Genomic DNA, 19,966 nt, shown 5'->3' on the forward strand with positions numbered 1-19,966 from the left:
TTTAATTAATCTGTCCTTTTGTAGCTCAAATCTTAAATCCTCTTAAATGTGTTGGTATCAGAAGACATCATCAGACTCTTATCACTGACATGCTTTAAGCTACTTAGCACAACTTTTTTTCTTAGAAGTTACCTGAACAATAAATAATAATAACAATAGTATACTAACAGTTTGACGTCATGCAGAACAGCAGAGGGCAGCAGGCTTTATAAACAGAATCGTGTCCACTGCTGTTGGACAAAGAGGAAGTCATCACCATGGCAAGCACAGGTGGGATGGGGATGTACCAGACCGGCAAAGTGGATTAGTGTTAGTAATCGCATCGCATGCAACGCCAAGAAATGCCTGACGAAGTAGCCTACACGGATGGTTCGTGCTATCTTTTTTGAAATAGTATATTCGCTGAGAAATATAGCTAATATGGTGATAATGTTAGAACTTTAAATAGCTAAATTGTCCATGTAGGTTTACGCCGGTTTACAGTACTTGGTCTGGGTAGCCTACAGTTTATTACCCTTTCATTAATCGTAAAACGAATGTCTGACTTTCTGCCAATTAACCTCGTATGTGATTCATTACAAAAATAAAATAGGCATAAAATATATACTGCTGTCTGCAGTATGACATTTGTGAGATCAAACGTACTGTAAATCTAAATGAATCTAACGTTCTAATCTACTACTGAATTCAACGTTACTGTAAATCTAACAAGCCTACTTTACTGTAGGCTTAGTGAGCTACCATGACATCAGAAGAGCAGAACCATTCACTGTGCTCTTGTAAATGTTTAGCCTATAGGCTACTAAGGAATAAGTAGGCTTCTTAGGTAGGCTTTTGCCTAATCATAATTGTTCTATGAGTGGGCTATTAGAAATATACTGGTAGTCATCCAATTCTTTAATTACAGATATAGCTGCCTGACTAGTTTATCCACACACTCTTGTCAGCTTGAAAAGGGATGCCGGCCACCAACATACTGGCCCAGAGGAAGGTGCTGGGATGTGGGGTGTTTCTGGCCTGGCTGGTCCTCTTCCATCTGCTGGTAAATGTATGGCTCCTGTGCGTTTTCACCAGCCTGCTGGTGGTGCTCGGAGGCTGGCTTGGGTCCCGGGTCATGCTGGACGGCAACAGCCTCCTCCACCTGGAGCACTTCCTGCCGCTGTACCAGTCGCCCCCGGCCCAGCCTGCCGTGGACAGCGAGCGGCGGCTCGACTGGGAGATCCACAGCGCGGTGAGCAAAGCCGTGCGTGACTTCGTCTCCTCGTGGTACCGCACCCTGGTGGCCGAGGAGGAGGGTGAGTTTGAGTGGGTGGTGCGGGACGCCATGCTGGCGTCGGCGGCCGAGCTGAAGCGGCGGGCGCGCCACGTGGACAGGCGGGCACTGGCGCAGCGGGTCCTGGAGCTATGCGGCTGCCACCTCCAGAGCTATAGCCGCGCACGGCAGCAACACCAGCAGCAGCAGGCCCAGGCGCGGCCTGATCCCGGCTCAGAGCCACATGCGCGGGGCGGTGGCGAGGTCCTGGACCTGTGGCAGCTGTACAGCCAGGCGTTCAACCCCCACCCAGCCCTGGCGAGTGGCGCGGCCGAGCTTAGCTACTCCAGGTCCGTGGTGGACCTTCTCATGCACGCGCTGGTGCCGTACCCTCTCCTAGAGACCCGGACGGGCCGATTCATGGTGGTCGAGCTCATCACTTGCAACGTCCTCCTGCCACTTGTGGCCAGAGTGTCCAGTCCCGACTGGCTCAACCTCACCATCGTCGACGTTTTCACAAAGCCCAGCTCGCCAGGAGATGAGGCAGAGACGCAGGAAGCATTTTATGAGGCCCAGCAGGATTCCTGGAGCTGTGGTCTCGACTCCACAATGATGTGGAGGACGCCGGAAATGTCCAGCGTCACGCTGACCGAAGCCTCCTCGTACTCCTCAGTGGGCCCGACCAGCACAGAGAGCAGTGCCCACAGCCTCTCCTCGTTGGAGGAACCCACACAGTGCGGCGGGACCGGGCGGCTCTTCTCGGGACGCGTCGGCCCAGCCAGACCTCCCACGGACCTCCTCCGCCTGATTCGAAGCTCCCGCTGGGACCAGGAGGCCGACTCCTCCGACCTGGAGTCCCCGTCCTCGGACAGCAAGAAGATCTCCTACGATTCCCTGAACTTCGAGGAGGACAAGACGGACCGCTTCTGCGACTGCGTGTCCACCACCGATTTCTGCGGACTCGTGTGCCTGGAGGAAGAGCCCTTTGGCTTCCTCAGCTCGGGGAAGCGCTCGGCGCCGAAGGTCAGGGTATCCGGTCAGCACTCCTGGCCCGAGAGCCCGGTGGAGGAGATGCCGGCCTCGCTCCACCAGGGCAGCTCGGTGACGGCCCCCGGGAGCCTCTGTCTGCCCCCCTTCAAGTTCGAACCTCTTGGCAGCCCCGAGGGGCCTGTGGTCATCCAGAATCTGCACATCACTGGGACGGTCACAGCCAAGGAGCACAGAGGCAGCAGCACACACCCGTACACACTCTACACTGTGAAGGTAATGCCATGTCTGTGTGCTCTTGATGCTTTGTCCGGGGTGCTATTTTTATCCTCAAAAATCTCCTCTACACTAAAATTAAAACTCTCTCTCTCTCATTTTCTCTCTCTGACTCTCTTTCTGTGCCACTCACTCTCTGTTTCTCTGTGTGAACGTATGCAGTATGAGACTGTTACAGATTCGGACGGCTCGGGAACAGACCAGTCTGTTGCGTATCACACTGTGAACCGCCGCTATAGTGAGTTCCTCAACCTACAGACTCGACTGGAAGAGAAGCCAGAACTCCGCAAGGTGGTGAAAAGTAAGCCACCTGTCATTCTACAGTATGCTAGTACAGTTGTGCTCATAAATGTACATAATGTTCTTTGTGAATGAATGAATAATGTATCGTAAGTAAATAAATAAATAAATAAATGTTCTTCTGTATGGTGAAGGGTATGCGATGATGTGGGGCTATTTTAATTCCAAAAGCCAAGGGAACTTAACAGGATGCATAGTATCCTGGATCCATGAAATAACTGGCCTTTAAAAATAAAAATCTGCCTTCCTCTATGGGAATTTAACATATGGGTATGTATACTTATGAGCACCTGTATTTTAAGGAAGAGCATTTATTTATTTACGATACATTATTCATTCACAAAGAAAATTGGTGTCCTTAAAGGTTGGATTCTTCCTCATTTTTTAAATTAAGACTTTAAGATCAATTTTCAAAAGATGATTTTTTATTCCTCTTTTTAGTCAACTTTAGCATGTGTATGCTAAGGGTATGTAAACTTATGGGATGTAACCTGCTCAACTTTTAGATGAGACTATCTGATACCAAAATGGGTCACTTAGGTGATTCATGCACTCCCCCCCCCCCCCCCTTTCCCCCTCTCACTTGTTTGCATCCCTGAAGTGTGTAAATATGGGCGGTGGTAGCGCCGTGGTTAAGAAGCTGGGCCAGCATACAGTAGCCAAAAAGTTCAATTCCTGGTTTCCACCGTTGTGCCCTTGAGCAAGGCACTGTACCCCGAGGTGCTACCCTGCTCTGTATATAAATGAATACATGGTTATGGGATTTGGCAGACGCTTTTGTCATACAAATACAGCGACATACAAATACAAAACAATACTTAAATTTAACAGGGAACAATTTAAGATGTTGGTCAGACTATATTGTTATAACATGTAACAGTATGTAATATAGTAAATATGTCAAATTGCTCCAAAAGTCTAGATGTTTGCCTTGATTGTGATGATCAACTGTCATTACAGATGTGAAAGGCCCCAAGAGACTCTTCCTGGATCTTCCCTTTGGGAATGCTGATGTAGATAAGGTGGAGGCTCGGAAAGGCCAGCTGGAGACATATCTCAAAGTAACCCCCTGCCTTAATGTTACGGAATTATGGGCTGTGTCCGAAACGGAGGGCAGCTGCCGGCTGCCTCACTGCCTTCAACTGTCTAACGAGTCACTTGCCATAGCAGGTATCAAAGTAGCAGCTATGAACTTTCGGACGGTCTAGCAAGATAGCATCCGTTGCCAGGATACTGACAGCTGACTTTAATCAATGGGTTGAGTTGAAGCAGTGACGTTCTAAAGAATGTTGGTTGAAGGCAGCATGAAGGAGGCATACACGCTGCCTTCAAAATTCGGCAAAACAAAGAAGGGAGCATTTTATAGAAAAATTTGATTCGGACATGCCTTGATGCCTCACTGTCACCGAATGCTATTATAGAAGACAGAATTTTTTCAGTTTCGGACACAGCCATGGTCATTGGGCCTTGGTCATTTTGAATTGCAAAAAGGTCTTGAATTGCATGAAGGCATTTGTTCATTGATGTTGTTGTTGTGTGTGTGTGTGTGTGTGCGTGTGTGTGTGTGTGTGTGTGTGTGTGTGTGTGTGTGTGTGTGTGTGTCTGCTTGGCAGCAACTCTGCACCATCCCTGAGACTGCCAACAGTGATGAGGTGCAGGAATTCCTGGGTCTCAACACAGATGCCAGAATGACATTTGAGAAGAAGCCAAGCATTTCACGGATCGACAAGGTCAGCTACATATTTTTTCATGAAAAATATTGATGCCAAGATGACAGTTTGGGTCATTGTTGACGTTTCCTCTGTTTGACTGTTTGGTGGCAGTTGGTAGTGAATGCCATAGTGGACACACTGAAGACAGCATTCCCTCGCTCGGAACCACAAAGCCCCACTGAAGAGGCTGAGGGAGACTGTGATGGACGGAACCAACCAGATGGCAAGAAGATCAGGTAAGGGGTGGTGGTAGCGTAGTGGATAAGGAGCTGGTCTAGCATGTAATAGCCTGAAAAGTTGTGGGTTCAATTCCCTGCTTCCACCATTGTGCCCTTGATCAAGGCACTTAACCCCAAGTTGCTCCGGGGACAATAGCCCTTGTAATATAATTGACATATATGCTTTGGAAAAAAGCGTCTTCTAAATGAATAAATGTGAATGTAAGGGGCATTCCTGAGTGCCAGCACACTTACTGGATGACTATTACAGGGTTCCCACAGGTCATGGAATTTCTGGAATATCATGGAATTTTGGAAAGTCTATTCCAGACATGGAAAGTCAGGGAATTTGATCATTTTTGGGGCAAAGTCATGGAATACACTGCAAAAACTGCTTATCTAACAAAATCTCACCAAGTGTTATTAATCTTATATCAAGATAAAAAAACTAGTTGGTATTGTTTTCAGTATAGAGACTTACCTAGCGCTTTCTTGTGAAAACATTTGACTTGATTTAAAAAAAGTTTTACTTATTTTAAGACATCTCATCCTGAAAACAAGCAAATTTGTCTGCCAGTGCGTTAAGCAAATGTGTCCTAAAAACAAGCAAATTTGTCTGCCAGTGCGTTGAGCAAAGTTGTCTTGATAAGACTCCTTAAAATAAGTCAAAGTCTTCTTAAATTAAGTCAAAATGTTCTTTTGAGAGGGCGCTAGGTAAGTCTTTTCATACTAAAAACAATACCAAATAGATTTTTTAATCTTAATATAAGATTAATAACACTTGGTAAGATTTCATTTTTTGCCGTGTATCAGGGGATTTTGTTGTAGCAGTTTAAAAGTTACTTGCCAAAATACATTAATGCAAATATTTCCATGCTGAATTGGTGTATATCTGGTTATTCGCTTTACTGTTTGGTTGAGTAGCACAACTTTGTTTATTCAATGCCCATTCATTCATCTCCCGCTCTAAAAAAGATTCTTGAACACTACGCAGCTGCTCTAAAAATCATTGGTCGGACTGTATATAGTACCATTCATAGTAAGTCCTGTAATTTTTTATTTTGTCAGGGTAAGTCAGGGAAAAGTCATGGAATTTTACATTTGACTTAGAGTGGGAACCCTGCTATTAAACTGAATAATGAGCACAATCATATAAAAATGGCATTGTTCATGTTTCTGCTCAGTGACTGATATTTATTAACATTCTATACACACATACACACACATAAACTCACACTTGAATGTCTCTTTGCAGATCTCGCCTGAGATTTTCAAGCAAGATTGCGCCAAGCCTCAATATTCCTGACATGCAACCCAAAGTCATGTACACTTTCAGCGAGGGGAGCACTGTAAGTAAACTGTAAAGTTTTTAGTCTGTGTCGCACTTATGTTCTTTGCATAGCTGCTGTATTTGAGCTTCTTTTCACAGTAATTAACCTTTAATAAACAATTGTATGTGGCAACATTGTACAACAATATATAAAGTACTAATATTTTCTGGACTATAAGTCGCACCGGAGTATAAGGAAAAAAATGTGTCATGAAGAGGAAAAAAACATATATATAAATATATATATGTTGCACCTGAGCCGCAGGACCAACCAAACTATGAAAAAAGTGTGACTTATAGTCCGGAAAATACGGTATATATAAAGTATAACACCAGTCTGAAGTGAGAATAAGATGGATATGCATCAAGGATGGATATATGCATTCCATTTGCCATATAGCTCATACGGTATGTAATGGACATAATGTTTCATGTTCGTCCTGCTAGGTGCTGCAGGGTCTTTCCATTACAGGTCTGGAGGGTCTCATCCGGGAGCAGGAGCGGGTGCTGTGTGGCCCGCAGAAGATGTCCTCTGAGGAGGGCCAAGCCGTCGGAGTGGACCAGAGAGGAGGCCGGGAGCGCTCCAGAACTCTGGAGAGAAGATCAAGATCGACAGGTAGCCTCTTGAAAACCTTTGCCCAAATGTTTTTGTCAGAAGGGTTGGCTGATGTTTGAATGATCATGAGTTTCGAATTTGCAAAACAAACCAGAATGGAGTCAGTGGGATTAGAGTAAGACATCAGGTATTAACGGATGGCACGGCACCCAAATAAGATGGATCCTCAAACAAAGAAGACAACCGAAGTAAACCGTTAGTTCCATTTGATCTCAAGTGTCACCTCAGTTTTGGCCAAACACTGACTCATTTTTTGCATCCTTTGCATGGAGACATCAAACAGCCACTAGGAGGCAGTATCACTCCACCACGCAGTCAGAAGGGTTTAAGTGTGCGTGTGTGTGTGCGTGTGTGTGTGTGTGCGTGCGTGTGCATGTGCATGCGTGCGTGCATGTGTGTGTGTGTCTGTAAATGAGTGTGATTGCTTGTATGTGCACTCTAACGTGTTTTTGCGTTGGCAGACACTGCGCTGGCTGACGTGGCCTTGAACATCCTCTGTCTGCTGATGAAAGACCAGTGGAGCTGGTTGTGCACAGAGAATATCCAGAAGACCATCAGACTGCTGTTTGGCACCTTCATTGAAAGGTAACAGTGTATTTGCCATCAACACTGAGGGGTTCAGTGTAGATGTTTATTTCTAAAGACAGGTTTAGCCAATGTGGAACAAAATCACTGAAATTAAAATATGTGTAAAATCATTTATGTTACTCCCATTGAATCATTCCCTTTACTTTTCTACCACAACTCTAACCAACAATGGTTGTTGTCTGTTGTTTGTTGATGAATGTTAAATAATGAATGATTATGGATGCACAGTGTCTCATTTCCACTGCTGTATCAAAGAATCACACTGTTTATATTAATGACACACAGCCATGTTTTTTGCACTACCAGGAAAATGAATCCGACTTTGATAAGTTCCAGAGCTTTGATAACAGACACTGTATCTTTGTTGGACAGCATCAAGTCCTGGGCCAAGAATAGTCAGTGTCCTCAACTGACTTACCGACTTCCCATTGTTGCAACACGCAGGCACAAGTGTTTTCAAGAGACATCACACCATGTAGGGAGTATCATGTTGTGGAATTACATAATCGCATATTATACTTTAACACTAAACACAACTCTAAACAACCTGCTGCAGTACTGTCCAGGCACTGATGTCTATCTCTGAGCAGGGAAAATTCAGAAGGCCTGTAAAACTTTAAGATCATGCTAACATTGTTCATGCTCTGTCAATTTGGGTATTTGGGTATTTGTAAGTATGTGAGGGAAACACTGTGGGGAGAAAAGCGCATCCAGAACCATTTATGGACTTGGAGAGTTGGATCAAGGGCTTCAGTTTATACACACAGTGTTGCCCACAGAGTGCACTTGTGGTCCTGCTAAACAAAACTTGTTTAGTCTTGTTTTATTAGTGTGTTGGCCAGTCCATGTCTTATAGCCGGGGTCAAATAGCACATGATAGACACGTCCGCAGTGTGTAATGAATTGGCTTGTCAGCTGCCTAGACAGCACGCTTCCAGGAATGGCTGAGTGAGATCTTGACTGGGCCATTTGCGACCATAGAATAATGAACGATAGCTGTCGAGGTCTGTTCCAAAAACAACAGTGCTCAACAAGCAGATGTGATTAAATGGGCTTGTTGCATAATATTCCGATTTATTTATTTAAATAATGGGTCTTTGGATGAATCTGTGTTCATTTAAAAGGCTAATTTTATTTATATAGTGGGCAAAGGGCTATTATAAAATGTATGCTGCTGAGACTGGACGCTGATAGCCGAGCTTGGTGAAATGTCAGCGAATCAGGCCAAGTGAGGGTGAACAGACTTTCCCGTATAAAATTTCTGCTGTGGAGCGAACAGTCACGGCCAGGGAGGCAAGAGAACGAAACGATTATTGGGTTCATCACAAACAAGCCGTTTCTGAGATTAAACGTAATTGATTTTCTCCAGAGCCCCAGTTTACAGAGAGAAATGGATTCCTTTTGTTTTATTTTTGAGGGGAAATTATTAACCGTTGAAAGCACATGCTAAAAGAAACGTCTGGCAGGTGTTTTCTGAGCGCTTGACGTCAGGCGGCGATAAAAAGAGGTGAATGCTCTGACAACTCCTTGTGGAATAAACATGCTAGATTCTTCAGAGAGACCTGAGCAGGGTGGGATACTGCCCCGAGTGGCCGGTGCTGACCCAACATGGAAGCAGAGAATAGCTGATTTAGGGAAGCAGGGGTTGCATCCATCCTAGCCCAGATAGTAATGGGCTTGTCGGTGTCAGTCCAGCCAAATGTTCCCACTCTCCGCTTTCAATTGGTAATGTTTATTTGCACGCACAGAAAGCATTCCTTCAGGCCCAGCCTAAGTCTCTCTGCTATGGAATGCTGAACTTTGGCAGTAGATCATTTTTTCTCCCTGTGCATTCAATTATCTTGTGGCGTGCTATTGCTTATTAAGTATGAACGTCATAAAAGAGGTGATAATATTAAAAATGTTGCCCTTACAAAACATGCATAAAAGCGAAGCTTAGTTAAACAGCTAGATGGCGGGGTTTAATAGCAGAAATGCATGCAGGCATCGTAAAGCTTCTTAGAAAATGATTTTCTTTTTTTTTTCTTAATGTTTAGATTATGCAGACCTTGTGTCAGCAGGGTTTTCGTTTCTAAAAAAAAAAAACTAATTGTAAACAGGAGCAGTGAGTTCTTTTCTTAGTGTGAAATGATCCACCCACAACCCACCAGACAAGTGTAGCGTGTTTGTGTGTGTAGTACTACTCATGCGGCTGTGCCCTGTGAGTGATGACACGTTGTTGTGGTGATACCCAATCCCCTGCTGCCTGCGCCTGATTCTGTGCTGATGTCATTATTGGGTGCGGATATGTGTCAGTGGGGACTAGTCTATAAGAAGACCTCAAAGTGTCAGGCCTGGCACAGTTGCCTGCGAGTGCTATATGCTGCCCCATGACATAGCCCGCTAGCACTTGAATGTGGGAATAATTATAGAGATTGTTTTACCCGCTTAATGTGCCTAATGTGACCGGGGGTGTTGATGGGTTTGGGGGAGTGAAGATGGTAACTGATAGCGCGTATAGTTAGCTCATCCCGGACTAAAACAGGACCCCCACCCGTGGTGACTCTGCCCATAAAGTTGTGTCTGGGGCACGGAATGTTCCGGGGCCTAGTGTGAAGAGCCCCTGGCTCTCTAGGCTGGACCGGCGAGCGGGCTTCAGAGCCACGACTGCATGAGGATCGTGGGGTCAGTGTCCTGAAAACTCTGCCATGTTCTGCACAGAGCTCAGGTCGGCCATAAAGATGGATTGCACCATCACAGACAGGTGCGTGATAACACCTGACATTCAATATTCACCACAGATAGAGGTTGCTTCCATTTTGTATCTTGATTTGCAGTTGCACACCTTACGCATTTCCAGTGCAGCTAAATTCCAGAGCATAAGGTTTGTCATTGTGGATTTCATAAACTCCTGAAAAGTGTCACAAAAACATGGCATGGGGGAGGCCAGAGGTTGCACAGTCGGCCAACCAGAAAGCACTCCATGTGCCCAGTGTCCAATGTGCTGGTGCATTACTTATGGGTGAGTATGTCAAGGGGAGTGCCTGTAAGATGAAAACCACAACTCCTGTCTTAATTTCCTCTTGCGTACTTCCACCCTCAAAAACAGGTCAATCATCCTGACCATAACTCATTCTTTCAGTCGTAGGGGGAAACAAAGGTTCCTGAAATTATGGGTAAAATCCAAAGAAAGGAAGTCAAGAAGTTGAGTGAAGACAACGAGAAGCTTGTGCGGTTCCTTGGTCTGGGTTTTACTTTTATTTTTTTACATTTTTTAATGGATTAACGGAGAGTCAGACACCGAGACCTCTGGTTCTAACCCCATCTGGCAAAGGCCCTCTTTATCAGTGACGAGCATTCCTCTCCAGGCATGTCGAAGAAGTTAGGAAATTTCTAATGAGTTGGAGCAGGACGAAACTATTCAACCTCCTTGACCCCGTCTGCATCTGTCCCACTGCACAAGCCAGCTCTCTGCTGGCCAGACGCTCCGGACTGATACAGTAACGTGGTAAAAGGTGCAGGCACTTTGGAAAAATTATAAATGATGGTCTATCTCTCTCTCTCTCTCACACTCTATCTCTCTATCTCTCTGCAATTGCCATTTTAAGAGTTTGAGGGCTCGAGTTTGACATAAAAGGTGTGAGTGGAGCTTGGAGGAGCGCTGTTACTGCGGGGAGAGGGCGCTCGGCGAGTGCAGGCATTTTTTACGAGGTCTGAACCTCACTGTCACTCCGTGGGTGGGTTGGTTATGTTTCCAAGTCCGTGTGCGTTTGTGTGTCCGTCTGGCTGTGTATGATGTGGTGTGTGTGTGGTGGTGGTGTGTGTGTGTGTCCGTCTGTCTGTCTGTCTGTGAGTGTGTGTGTGTGTGTGTGTGTGTGTGTGTGTGTATGTTTGGAGGGGGAGTCAGCTCTGTTTGTCCCCTTGAGTTATGAGTCCCTAAATAGGGGTTCTGCTTTGGATTTGAGAGCAGTTCTGTATAATCTGATTTTGAAACCCCCTTGGCTTTTCTTCACCATGAGCATTGGCACTTGCCTGTTATTGCCCATAATTCCCTACTTTGAGAGACTTCTTTACCAGTTTTCCTATGGTTGGACAAATATCTCGCTGCAGGAGCGCAGTCTGGGAGCCCTGATCTGGTTTTCACAGTTTAACGCATATCTTGGCATGACTGAGATGGAACGCCTTTAAACAGACTTATTACACAATGGTCTCGATCCATTTGACTCGCGTCTCCCTCTCTCAACATGAGGTGTTCCCTGTTCATAGAACAGACTGTTCTGGATTTGAATGAAGTCTCAGGAACTTAAAACAGGGCATTGTTGATTAACACGTGACACTTCAAATGAAAGGAAACTCTTGTTGAAGCACAAACTCACACACACATACACACACAAACACAGGCACACATGCACACACTATTGCCATAAAAGCTAATTAGACAAATGTGATGTCCAAATAAGCTCTGGACACCGCCAGGCGGTATCGTAATGTGTCTAATTGAGACCATGACTGCACAACCCAAATGTGGGCATGGTATGCAAGTAATGATCCCATCCTAACATGTAAACAGACAGAGATACAAAAGTCTTGCCGTTTAGCATTGAACACTGTACAGAAGAGGTTTTAATCGTACCTCAAGGGCTTGTGCAGCAGTGCATTGTGCACATCTGTCCCTGTATGTGTCTGTGTGTATTGGCATGCAGATGTATGACCATTTGTTTCCAACTGGACTGGACCGGGTCACAGTTACACCTAGGTCGTGCCAGGACAGTCTGTCCTAGCTGTGGTCATTTAGAGCTCAGGAGCAAATATATGTAATGGGTCACAGCCTGCAGCTGATGTTGCATGCATGCATGCAGCCAAGCGTATTTAATAATAATCCAACATTAAACTGCTGCTAATAAGCAATGCTCACCTTTGTTTTTCCAATTCAGAGTTTTTGCAACACGTGTTATTCAGTGTTGCTTATATGCAAGAAAATGCAACTGAAATGCATCTGCAGTTGGACATCCAGGCCTGAAAAGTCAGGAAGCTGTTTGACATTGTCTTGCCTTTGATAAAAGGGTGGAGGGTGAGATCATCGGTCTGTTAAAAAATCAGTTTGGCCCGCGTACCACCAGACGCCACTGCGCTGGCGTGAAACTGGAGAGTGAGCGGGAGCGAAGCATCCTCACCAGGTGTGCCAGGTGCCAACAGCAGGGGGCAGACTAGTGCATGACTGATGAGAGAGGTTGTCTGTTTCTGATTCTGTTTCTGCTCTCAGTGAAAACACTGCCGAGAAAATCACTTCACTCAGATCTGCGTGTTGGGACCAAATGCAAATTGATTGGTGGTTGTTAAAAAGCATTTCATTTTTCCATCATTTTTTAAATATTTTTCCACCATCATCGCACGGTTATACAGTCATGCAGCCAGTCAAGTTAATTTACAGGGCTTACAAACATATTTCCACAAATATTGGAATGTGGTTTATTAAACCACTTAGTGTGTCACTTCATATTTTGCCTGATATGATGTTAGATAAATGTTCTCTGTTTTTGTGGAAAAAGATAAATTACCAGCATGGTGGTAATATTTTTCAGAAACAAACTGGGAGGATGGGGGGTAGGGGGTTACCACAATAACAAGAATATGATGATATATGATGCAAACTGCAAATGTATAGCTGCAATCTTCCTATATTCTGGCAGGCAGACAACCCTGTCTGTCAGGAACGGGGCACATAATGGGTCTCACCACAGGCCCAGTCTCTCGTCAGTGCCTTCTCTGTGCGTCCTCTATCCACTTATGCCCGTGACCGATGAGTTGGTGCCAAGGCCTATTCAGGAGTTACTAGCAAGCCCCTCCGCGAGCAGCCTTCTGGGAAAGGCCCTCTGATCCATGGCGATGAGCTGGCGCTGTGTGTGGGAGGCCCGGCTTAATCAAAGCCTCACCCGGAGCCCACGGCCGCCGACGCGCTGGTGTGTCATCCCGTTTTAACCTTGAGCGCGGTGGGATGTGCGGCCGATGACGAGGGCCCCTTCTCAGACAGACACCCGGCACGGAACGCTCCGCTTCCTTTGTTTTCTCCTCATCGTGCCAGCCAGAGCGTTTGCGTGATTAGATCAAGGCTCGGGTCACTTGGTAACACAACACATAACAGCACATGAGAATGGAGCACAGGGCAGTGCAAAGCCAACCACAACACAGTGAGGGTAGCCTATTCACTTTGAAATAAGTATTATTCAGGGAAAGATAGGTATTGTTCTCAAGAATATGGGTTAGCTTAGTAAGGCTAAATGCTCATCTAAAGGACACTGGGATCTAGAAACTCAAAAGTTTAAATTTTAAAAAACGCTTTTTTCCAGTTAATTGTGAGCACATAACAAAGACACTATAAAAGCCTCACAATAGCTAAGCAGATTTATTGCTTATGTTTGTCCAGTTCAAACGATTTTTTCAAAAAAGCATATAGATAAACTTTTGGCAATTGCTGAATGTGTGGTAAGGTCATATTTTATTATTTCTCTATTTATACTTGTACTAGAACATGCTTATGCAACTTGATTCCTAGACAGTTTTTTTTTCAGGTCTGGTGCCAAGCCATATTTTCTTTTATGTGATTGGCAAAAGCGTGGTTTTTCATGGACTTAACTCAACAGCGTGTTTCTACTTAGTCGCCCTAGAGGCACTTCACGTTTTTCCTATGCCTCAGTGCTCGAAGTGCGACTGGGCCCAGGCGATCTGAGCCAGCATCAGGTCATTTGGAGTCACGGCTGTGCCGAACGACCGACGCTGTCCGCTAACAGATGGGGGAAAAGTCCCAGTCATCCACCATGGCCACAACATTACACTTCTGCAGACAGAGAGGAGAAGAGGAGAGGAGAGGAAAGGAGGAGAGAAGAGAAGAGGAGAGGAGAGAGGGGCCCAGGCCGTTGTCACGTCTTAACTGCCCATCAATAACCCATCATCATTGATCTTAGTGAGCATTCCTGTGAGGGTTAGCTAACAGTAAAGTGAGCCACACGCTTTGTCCCATTGCCTGGAAATCACTCCACATTTTGACCTCTCCTTTTAAAGGTTGAAATTGGTGTGTTCACAAAAGCTGTGAGGTGTTTATTTTCCAGGAACACCCGATCTCCACAGGGTCTTTTGTGGCACACTCTCGACGGTGACCTCTGGGCAGCTCAAGTTGCACCAATGTCAGGAATGGGACACACACACACACACACACACACACACACACACACACACACACAGGAATAACACTGGATTTAGTCTAGTCTGAAACCATTTAGACTCAATGAGGATAGAGGTAGCTAAAGCATGGCATCAGCTTCTAAACTAACCGAATGATATCACTGACAGGGGAGGAGGAGGAGGAGGCGGAGGAGAGGGAGAGGGAGGCGAGCTGCATGAAGGAGTCGAGGGCGCAGGTGCAGGTGCGGATCTGGAGCGTTTTCCGCGAAGGCCTTGGGAATTCTGGGAAAGGCGAGGGATGTCTGGTGTCTGTAGGCCTGATGAGGGGTGTCCTGTTTTCCTTCCTTTTGTGCCGGAGGCCTGCACAGGAGTCGCTCTTGTTTAGTCTGCGGACAGACACACACGTGTGTGTGCGTGCGGGCGGGCATGCCTGTGTCTGTGTGTGTGCCTGTGTGTGTGTGTGTGTGTATTTGTGCGTGCGTGACCCTGATGGCTCACAAAAATAAATGCCCTCTATCCATCCAGCTATTTCTGCTGCACAAATGACCTCCCTCCCTCTCTCCATCTATTCTGGTGAATGTGATATCAGCATGGTCTGGCCACCTCCAGAACTGTGCAAAACACGCCATAGTGGAAAATAAACATGTGTGGAGATTTGCCACAAGCTTTTACCAGAGCATTATCTGAGCTCTCGGTGCGTTTCGGGGAAACGTTTTCCCTCTCTCATCGGCTGATGGCTTATATGTTTCATACTTCACAGCCAGTCCGTCTCCGTAAAAGCTGCGTGCGACTTGATTCAGTTGAGAGACATGTTGAGACTAAGGTTCTGGGGCAGTGGAGACAGCGAGACCGCAGCAGCGCGACGCAGCCGGGGTTCAAAGAGCCGCAGCGAGCGGCGAGTCTCCATCCAGGCGTGTCATGCCAAATTGCCTTGTTAGATGTGTCAAACAGAATTTTAGCGCGCGCTGAAGTGTTGATCCACACTGACTGCTTTTTCTTTTTGAAATAGGTTGAGATTTGCATCAGTCCCGGTGCCATTGCTCTGCAGGCCATTTCGCCATTGACTGTGTCAATGCGTCTGGATCCCGCTCTGGATACCAGAATGTTCGCTGCGTGCATGAGATGCACAGGGGGGACTGGTGAAAGCAGCTACGTGAATGAAACACTTACACAGTCTCACATGGCGCCAGCGTTGATCCTTGTTGATGGGCTCTAGTGGGGGGTGGGGTGGGGGGCCAGAGAGGGGGCAGGGGGGGTAGTGGAGGGGTGGGGGCAGAGAAACCCCCATTCCAACAGTTAGTCCAACTTCTCTCATAGGCCTTGAAGTGCAGATGCCTGAGGTTAGCTAAGCTAGGGGGCTGAGGATAGCTAAGCTAGGGACGCTCCCACAGCGTAGCCTGAAAGAGCTTCAACCCACCACAGCCGTGGCAGTAAGTGCACACAGTGGACCAGAAGGTGAACGGCCCTCTGTCTGACCCAATCTCTCAGACGCGGCACAGCAATCCCTTCCCAGATGATGTCTGGACGCTTGTGGTTGATCGTAACCGTCTGGCCGAGCTGTGTGTTCGTTGGAAGCCTCTGTCACGTCGTATGAATAAAAGTGAACAAAGTGAGCAAAGCAAAAAAAAAGCAAAAAAAAAAAAAAAACAACAGCCTCCCAATGGATATATAAACAGAGTGATGTCCACACTTTCCATTTCTTCTCTCTGTTCTGTCTGTTTTTTCCCTCCTTTTCCCCCCTTTTCTGCGCCCCTGAAAGAGCAGCTGCAGCTTTGTGCAAGTCTCGGCCCAAAAACCAGGAAGTCAAAACAGTTTAAAAGGCTAATTAGATTAGACGCACAGAAATGCACGGAGTAGTCGGGTGAGAGCGGGCAAAACAAATTGTGATTGAAGGAGACGGACCCGTGTTGTAATTTTCTAGTGATTTTCAAGGAATTCTCAGCGTTGCATAACAACATCTGTAATACGTTATTTTAATGTTCATTGGTCTTGTCTTGCCTCTATCAGATTTGATGGATTGTGAATGTTAAATCTTGCATAAGCCTATTGTAAAAGCAGCGAGAGTTCAGGGATGCACTGTATGCACAGTGTACGTGAACTTACTTTTGTGTGCCGCTAAATCGGATTTACGAGTCCACAGTGGTCTTTACTGCTTTGTTCTATTGTTCCCTCCATGAAAGTGTCCATCTACATTCCCGTAAGCGCACTGTGTACGCACAGCTCTGAAGATGTCCAGGCGAAATTTCCGCACTCGACATCATGCGATCAGGGTGAGGCCCAGGCACTCTACGTGAACACAGATCTGTGTTATGTATCATCCTGTCGGTGTCGGTGACCCCTCTCTGTGTGTGTTTGTGTGTGCAAGTCTGGATGTGTGTCTACGTGTGTGTGTGTTTATGTGTTGAGGTATGTGCGTCAACACTTAAAACGATCATTCCCCAAAACCCATAGGGCTAAAGACCCCCGCTGTTTGTCTGTCTGAGTGGGTGAACTCGAGGTCGACTCCACGTCTAGGACGTCACTCCGATGTGCACATGCTTGCACCCCCCCCCACACCAGGGCGCTGTGAAACTTGCCGGTCAAAACAAACGAACTCATGCAGTGCCTGTTCGCTCTCACAGGCTGTCAGGGAGAATGATGTGAGAAGTTAAGAGGGATTACCAGTTAATTAACAGCATGTGTTTTTCTACGTCCTGCCCAATTCCAACCCCCCCCCCCCCCCCCACACACACACACACACACACTTCCAGGTGGCTGGACGTGGGCATCAGACACCTGACCAGTGCCCCGTGCTGGGTGATCTATCTGCGGGTGCTGCAGGAGGCGGTGTGGCCTGGCGGGGAGCTGCCGGCCGAGCAGCAGCCGGAGCGAAGCCCCGAGCAGCGCGAGGAGACGCGGCAGCAGTGCCTTGACTGCCTCACCCAGATGCTGCCAGGTCAGCCATGCCATGCCATGCCATGCCATGCCATCCCACCCACCCAATCCTCACCTCCATCACCCCCTGCGCCTCCAGACCACAACACAGCCAGCTACGTCTGTGTCTGGAGGATTTAGAGTTGCGATCTCACATTGTTTTGTCCTCATTCCAAAGCACCAGCCTGTGTAAAGACAGTTTAATACGTTTTGGGGAGTGTACAAAATATGCACACGCTTTAATGCTGTGCTTGTTAAACTGTATCTCTTTAATGACTTGGGAGAGTGGAGCCAGATTTACCAGTCAGTCTGTGTCAGATATTAGCATTAATGTGGCTATATTGAGTAATGCTGTCAGTCAGTACAACAACATGCTATTAAGGCAACAAAAAGATATATCAGTAGGCCATATGTGCAAATAATCTTAAACGACTGATTGGTGCTATTAAGCCTGTTGATAGCTCAGAGGAATGTCGCTCTCTAGTTGGCTGATTTTGGTGAATGTTTTTAAGATGTAACATTTCTGTGGCTGTTTTTTCCCCTCAAGACTTTGACAGTATTAACATTTCCAGAGTTGCAGAGGACTTAATTTTTTTTAATACATTTTGTATTTGAAAACAGACAGTCATTAGACACATATGGATGTCATTTGTAGAGGATTGTTTTCCAAATATGGGTTTAAAAACGATGGTTTTCATTTGCCTAGTTTATTTATTGGGCTTTTTGTAGGGCTGAAAGATTAATTGAAATAGAATCGCAATAGAATCTAAATCACTAACGGTATTTGATTTAATGCAATAAGCAAATCGCAAAGGCTTCAATTAAATTCATTCATTAATATTTTTTTTTGTATCATTTCGTCTTTGTGTGACAGTCATGCTCACAAATCAAATCAAATCGCAATATCAGTTAGAAAAACTGCAAAAAATGTGTTTTTTTAAGTCGTTTAGCCTTTAGCATTTCAGAATACATTGGCAAAGTAAAAACAAATCACGTGGGTTATTAAAAGCCCAACAATACCACCAACTAATGCAGTGCATCAGTGTCTTGAATTCACATCAGTGTCTTTTGTATGAGCCTGTGTGTGTGTGTGTAGATTTCATCTCGGAGATGCTGGGCTCTGAGAAGTACAGACTGAGCTGGGAGCATATGCTTGGATCCCTGCAGGACCCCAACATCAACAGGTAATCCACTCAGTCATACACAGATACGCACATTTTCTAGCCAGTGCCACAGGTCTCCACGGTGAACTCCGTTGCATAACAGAGACCACACTTTCAGTGCAAAATGAACTCGCATCCAGTTTCTATTTGCACTTAATGCTCACGTAACACGCCATGATGAATGTGCTTTTGTCACATCAGGGAGGTATGTAGAATGTCTGGTATAGTGGAAAGATCAGCCTCTTTTTGAGCCTTCATGGGATTTGGAATATGTGCTCATTATGGTACTGTGTGTGTGTGTGTGTGTGTGTGTGTGTGTGTGTGTGTGTGTGTGTGTGTGTGTGTGTGTGTGTGTGTGTCTGTGTGTGTGTGTGTGTGTGTAACTGACGGCCCAGGTGGGTGTCAGTCTATTCACCCCTTTGACATCTCGTCATATGTTCAGGCACCTGGTGTACTGCATCTTTGATCTGCTGCTGGAGTTTCTGATTCCAGAGTCCTCGGAGGAGGCATTTCAGAAATCCCTTCTGCAAAGTCTTTCCCGAGATGTGGAGAGAACCGCAACATCTCCATGAACCCTCTCCCTCTCTCCACACTTTTGTTGATGTGAGATGTCCTTTAAGCCACTGCTCTGTATAGCATTCTTGTTCAAATTCAAGAACTTTTAAATGGTTATATGGTTGGTCTGGAACGTAGATTTAAAATGTCAGTGTTGCCAATTTATTCGTTCTCAATAGCAAATGGCAAATCAGGTTTGTTTAACAGATGGAAATGTTTTAATTGAAAATGGGTCTCGATATGACTATGTGACTACTAATGTGGATACAGTTTTGACCAAGACCAAGATGTGATGTTGGCATATTAAATCAACTAATGGGTTTTAGGAATCACTTCCTGTTAGTATCTGAGTTGTAAATATGTGTTTGTTTTTTTACCAGTATCTGTTAAACTGTATATTTACTGTAACATAGAGCAAGTTTTTATAGACCAGTTTAACATATTTGTATACCACATTTGTCTGTTATGTTAGTACTGCATAACATGTGGTGAACCCATACTGTATATGTCACATGCAAGCTTATCATTGCTTGATTGGTGTTGTTAAACCTGTTTTTGTAATTATATCAAAAAATGAAAACAGATAAAAACTTAGTCTCATATTCATTTGAACTTTCAGATGTGATTCCTATATAAGTTTAAATTATTCATGCATGCACTGTACAAGATCAATGTCATTAATTCCATGTACATCACCATTATATTGTAGTGACCATTGCTTAAGTAGGTTGCCTACTTACAGTATATTCTCACCGTGCTGATTGTATGTCTGACCATTTGCCGCTGGTCTCATAGAGAATTGCCCTACTCAACACATCTTTCTAGGTCACTGTGTCCTTTTTTTGCATCAGAGAGCTGAAGACTGATCCATGGAGACTTACACACCCACAGTCAGACA

General features: G+C 45.5%; 1 protein-coding gene across 3 annotated transcripts; it reads left to right on the forward strand.

Moving 5' to 3' along the window:
- Positions 1–10: 10 nt before the first annotated feature.
- snx19a (sorting nexin 19a) lies at positions 11–19,662 on the forward strand. Of its 3 annotated transcripts, XM_042093123.1 has the most exons (12): positions 11–369; positions 908–2,515; positions 2,678–2,816; positions 3,776–3,876; positions 4,429–4,545; positions 4,639–4,763; positions 6,001–6,094; positions 6,523–6,691; positions 7,153–7,276; positions 17,188–17,372; positions 18,447–18,534; positions 18,956–19,662. In XM_042093123.1, exons 2-12 carry the CDS (start codon positions 959–961, stop codon positions 19,083–19,085), a joined length of 2,829 nt encoding a protein of 942 aa, XP_041949057.1. In that variant the 5' UTR covers positions 11–369; positions 908–958; the 3' UTR covers positions 19,086–19,662. The 3 variants fall into 3 exon arrangements, with proteins under 3 accessions (XP_041949057.1, XP_041949056.1, XP_041949058.1); XM_042093122.1 differs by having other exon boundaries at positions 11–2,515; XM_042093124.1 differs by having other exon boundaries at positions 11–2,515; positions 18,909–18,986.
- The last annotated feature ends 304 nt before the right edge of the window (positions 19,663–19,966 follow it).

Source organism: Alosa sapidissima, chromosome 5 (assembly GCF_018492685.1).
Source record: "Alosa sapidissima isolate fAloSap1 chromosome 5, fAloSap1.pri, whole genome shotgun sequence".
Lineage (NCBI taxonomy): Eukaryota > Metazoa > Chordata > Actinopteri > Clupeiformes > Clupeidae > Alosa > Alosa sapidissima.

Bases quoted from the DNA above. Each gene is read 5' to 3' on its own strand.
- snx19a (XM_042093122.1), top strand. From the start codon at position 959: ATGCCGGCCACCAACATACTGGCCCAGAGGAAGGTGCTGGGATGTGGG. The intron at 6,095-6,522 runs GTAAGTAAACTG...TCGTCCTGCTAG, and splicing joins CTTTCAGCGAGGGGAGCACT to GTGCTGCAGGGTCTTTCCAT. The intron at 18,535-18,955 runs GTAATCCACTCA...TCATATGTTCAG, and splicing joins CAGGACCCCAACATCAACAG to GCACCTGGTGTACTGCATCT.